The sequence below is a fragment of the Phytophthora ramorum genome (genome assembly GCF_020800215.1).
Source record: "Phytophthora ramorum isolate Pr-102 chromosome Unknown Phyram_PR-102_s0019, whole genome shotgun sequence".
In the NCBI taxonomy this organism is placed as follows: Eukaryota; Oomycota; class Peronosporomycetes; order Peronosporales; family Peronosporaceae; genus Phytophthora; species Phytophthora ramorum.
Window position 1 is genome coordinate 1015409 of NW_027150665.1, and position 2654 is coordinate 1018062.

Below are 2654 nucleotides of genomic sequence, written 5' to 3' on the forward strand. Positions count from 1 at the left end.
ATGAAGCCACTCTGGGCTGGCAAAAGGAGGTGGTCCATGACCAGGAAGCAATTCAAAGTACTGTTACCACGGCGTAGTGTGCATAAAAAGCGAATATTGCGATCGACAAGATAGAAGATAAGTGGCGGAAGCAACACAAGCAGATAGCGTACGCACTATGCGTAGTGCAGTGGGGGCGAATTCAAAAGATGAAAGGGGTGCCAGCATATCAAGTCCAGAATGTGATGAAGCTAAAGTGGGGGAGGTTGAGATTGTGGTGCAACAAGGAAACACAATACAAGTGCAGGGCGGAAAATGTACGGGAGACACACGCCAAGGAGCTGATCACTTAATATGGACATGCCCGGAGGCGGCAATTTTCTGGGACGTACTGCTGCACATGTGGAGAAACGAGGAGGACGATGGACGTACACAAGAGCAGCTCAGGGCGGACATGATAGAGAACATTTTGTGGTTTCGGCTCAAATGCCTCCCGGCTTGGGTTGTTCAATGGGGTATACAACAACAAGACACGGAATGGGAGGAAAAGAATGATATGGCGCAGGGTATATGGGCTAGTGGCTGTGCCTTAACGGTAACAGCGATTTGGCGGTGGAATGTCAATCGCGTGCACGCGATAAGCACGCAGCAGGTCACACTAGCGGAGGCTGCAGAAGGATTACGAAAAGGGCTGTTGGAAGCGTGCAGGCGCTACACACTGAGTTTATATCCATTGACGGTGGACTCGAAACCCAAACTTGCCGCGGCGGGTCATCTTCTCAAAGCTTGGAGTGTAGGAACAGAGCGCAAGGTACTGACAGCACCGACGGGCCCAACTAGGATCGGCCTATTCGACGGAGGCTCCCGGGGAAATCCAGGGCCCGGGGGAAGTGGTATCGTGGTCGGGGAGCTGACTGGGGATGCAGTCTCGAATGGACAGGTGACAGGAACACTGTTGTGGGCAGCAGCGACGGCGTTGGGAGGTCAAACGATGACTAATAACGTGGCAGAATTGGTCGGGCTACAAAGGCTCCCAGCAAAAGCGGTCGAAATGAAATGGAGCAACTTACATGTGGTTGGTGATAGTGTGCTTATCATCGGTTGGATGAGGAACACGCACAGACCAAAATCGAAGAAGATGAAGCATTGGTATCGAGTCACTAAACGGTTGGCGGCTATATGCGGGGTCGCAACTTGGAGTCACCACTACAGGCAGCACAACAAGACGGCGGATTGGATCGCCCATTACGCCATGGACAGACAAAAGAGCATCACAGTGCGAGCCTCGACGGAATACAGAACACATGAGCTGTACGTTGGGGCGGAAACGACATCGGCTTCTGGTGGGACCAGACAGGAAGAAGATGGTGCGATGAGGCACAAACAATAAACAGAGGGCTATAAGAAGGAGGAGAGGCGACGGAGTGTGAAGAGGTGATGCACGTGACAGGAAGGAATGGCCAGTCGCGCATGGTTATTAGAGTTTGGCGAAAGCATGTAACACAATAATCCGTATAATACCATACACAAAAAAGTGTTCGTAAAATTTGTCGTACAGCACCTTGTTCGACTCTGTCACAATTCCAGTCGGACGAGCGGAAATCAGACGAAAGCTGCCGATCGACTCGTCCTCTCCGATCGTGTCGTAGTCTTCCCGCACAGTGATTTGGCCCAGCGCCTCCGTCGTGCTAATCTCCACATTCGTCAAGAAGAACTTGGCTGCATTGTACACTTCCCTCAGAGACTTGACTCCCACCAACTGGTTCACTTCGAATCGTTCGCAGCAAAAGGCACCCGCAGCATCTTCGTAGCGATTTTCCGAGCTGTGTTTGGTTAGTAGATTGAGGTGCTGCGAGCGCGCGAAGACGTATGGGAGCGCCGAATTGAGCTTGTCGTCTTTCATATCCACCAGCAGCTGCCTGCGTGTCACCCAGCACTTTGGCAGGTGAACGTACGAGTACAGAGGATTCATAACCTGTCCCTCCTGGATAACCAACAAGGAAATAACGGATACCATGTCAGATCAGCTTAAGAGTATAGTATAAGGCTGCCAAGCGTTGGTGGTGCACCTGATAGTCTATGAGCTCGGACTGAGCGCCGGCCAGGACCAGTTTTTGGTCGTGAATTAACTCTTGCAGTGCATTCTTCGTGCGCAGCGAGCGCCGCAGCAGATGCAAATGGTCACTCGGAGTCATTGCCGCCGCCTCCGCCCGAGCGTTGAGCTCTTGCACCTGGTCCTGCAGCTCCCGAATCTGCTCCCTAAGCGCCTCTGCCTCCTCCCTCCGCACTTGGTTCGTCGACTTGCGCTTCTTCGCTGGCATTTCGGACAGCCTTGAGCTTCTGGCACAACGTTTCGGAATGATGGCGATTCTCTTTAGCCGGTATTATACGTGTTACTGTACTGGTTAACAGACTGACTTCTGTTGCAGTATTTAAGACTTGCCTACTGAGCAAGCTTGCATTCTGGAGTGACAAGTGCGTTGTCGAACACGCGAGAGACGGTCTCCAAGTCGCCCAGTAAGTGCAGCATCGGAGTCAAAAGGTCCGCTTTTGACTGCACAAGCTTCACGCGGCTTGTTATGCTGTCCCACTTGAAATGGATCAAGCCTCGCAGCACAAACCGCTGGTCGAGCAACTTGACAGCAAGCGGTGACCACTGATCTCGGTCTCCATTG

At 52.3% G+C, this 2654-nt stretch overlaps 1 protein-coding gene across 1 annotated transcript; it reads right to left on the minus strand.

Moving 5' to 3' along the window:
- Positions 1-1456: 1456 nt before the first annotated feature.
- Positions 1457-2300, minus strand: KRP23_14024 (uncharacterized protein; the record flags this gene model as incomplete). The annotated part of the gene is made up of 2 exons (XM_067884806.1): positions 1457-1963; positions 2049-2300. The coding sequence occupies 2 exons, from the start codon at positions 2298-2300 to the stop codon at positions 1457-1459; spliced, it is 759 nt and encodes a 252-aa protein (XP_067738183.1).
- Positions 2301-2654: the final 354 nt, after the last annotated feature.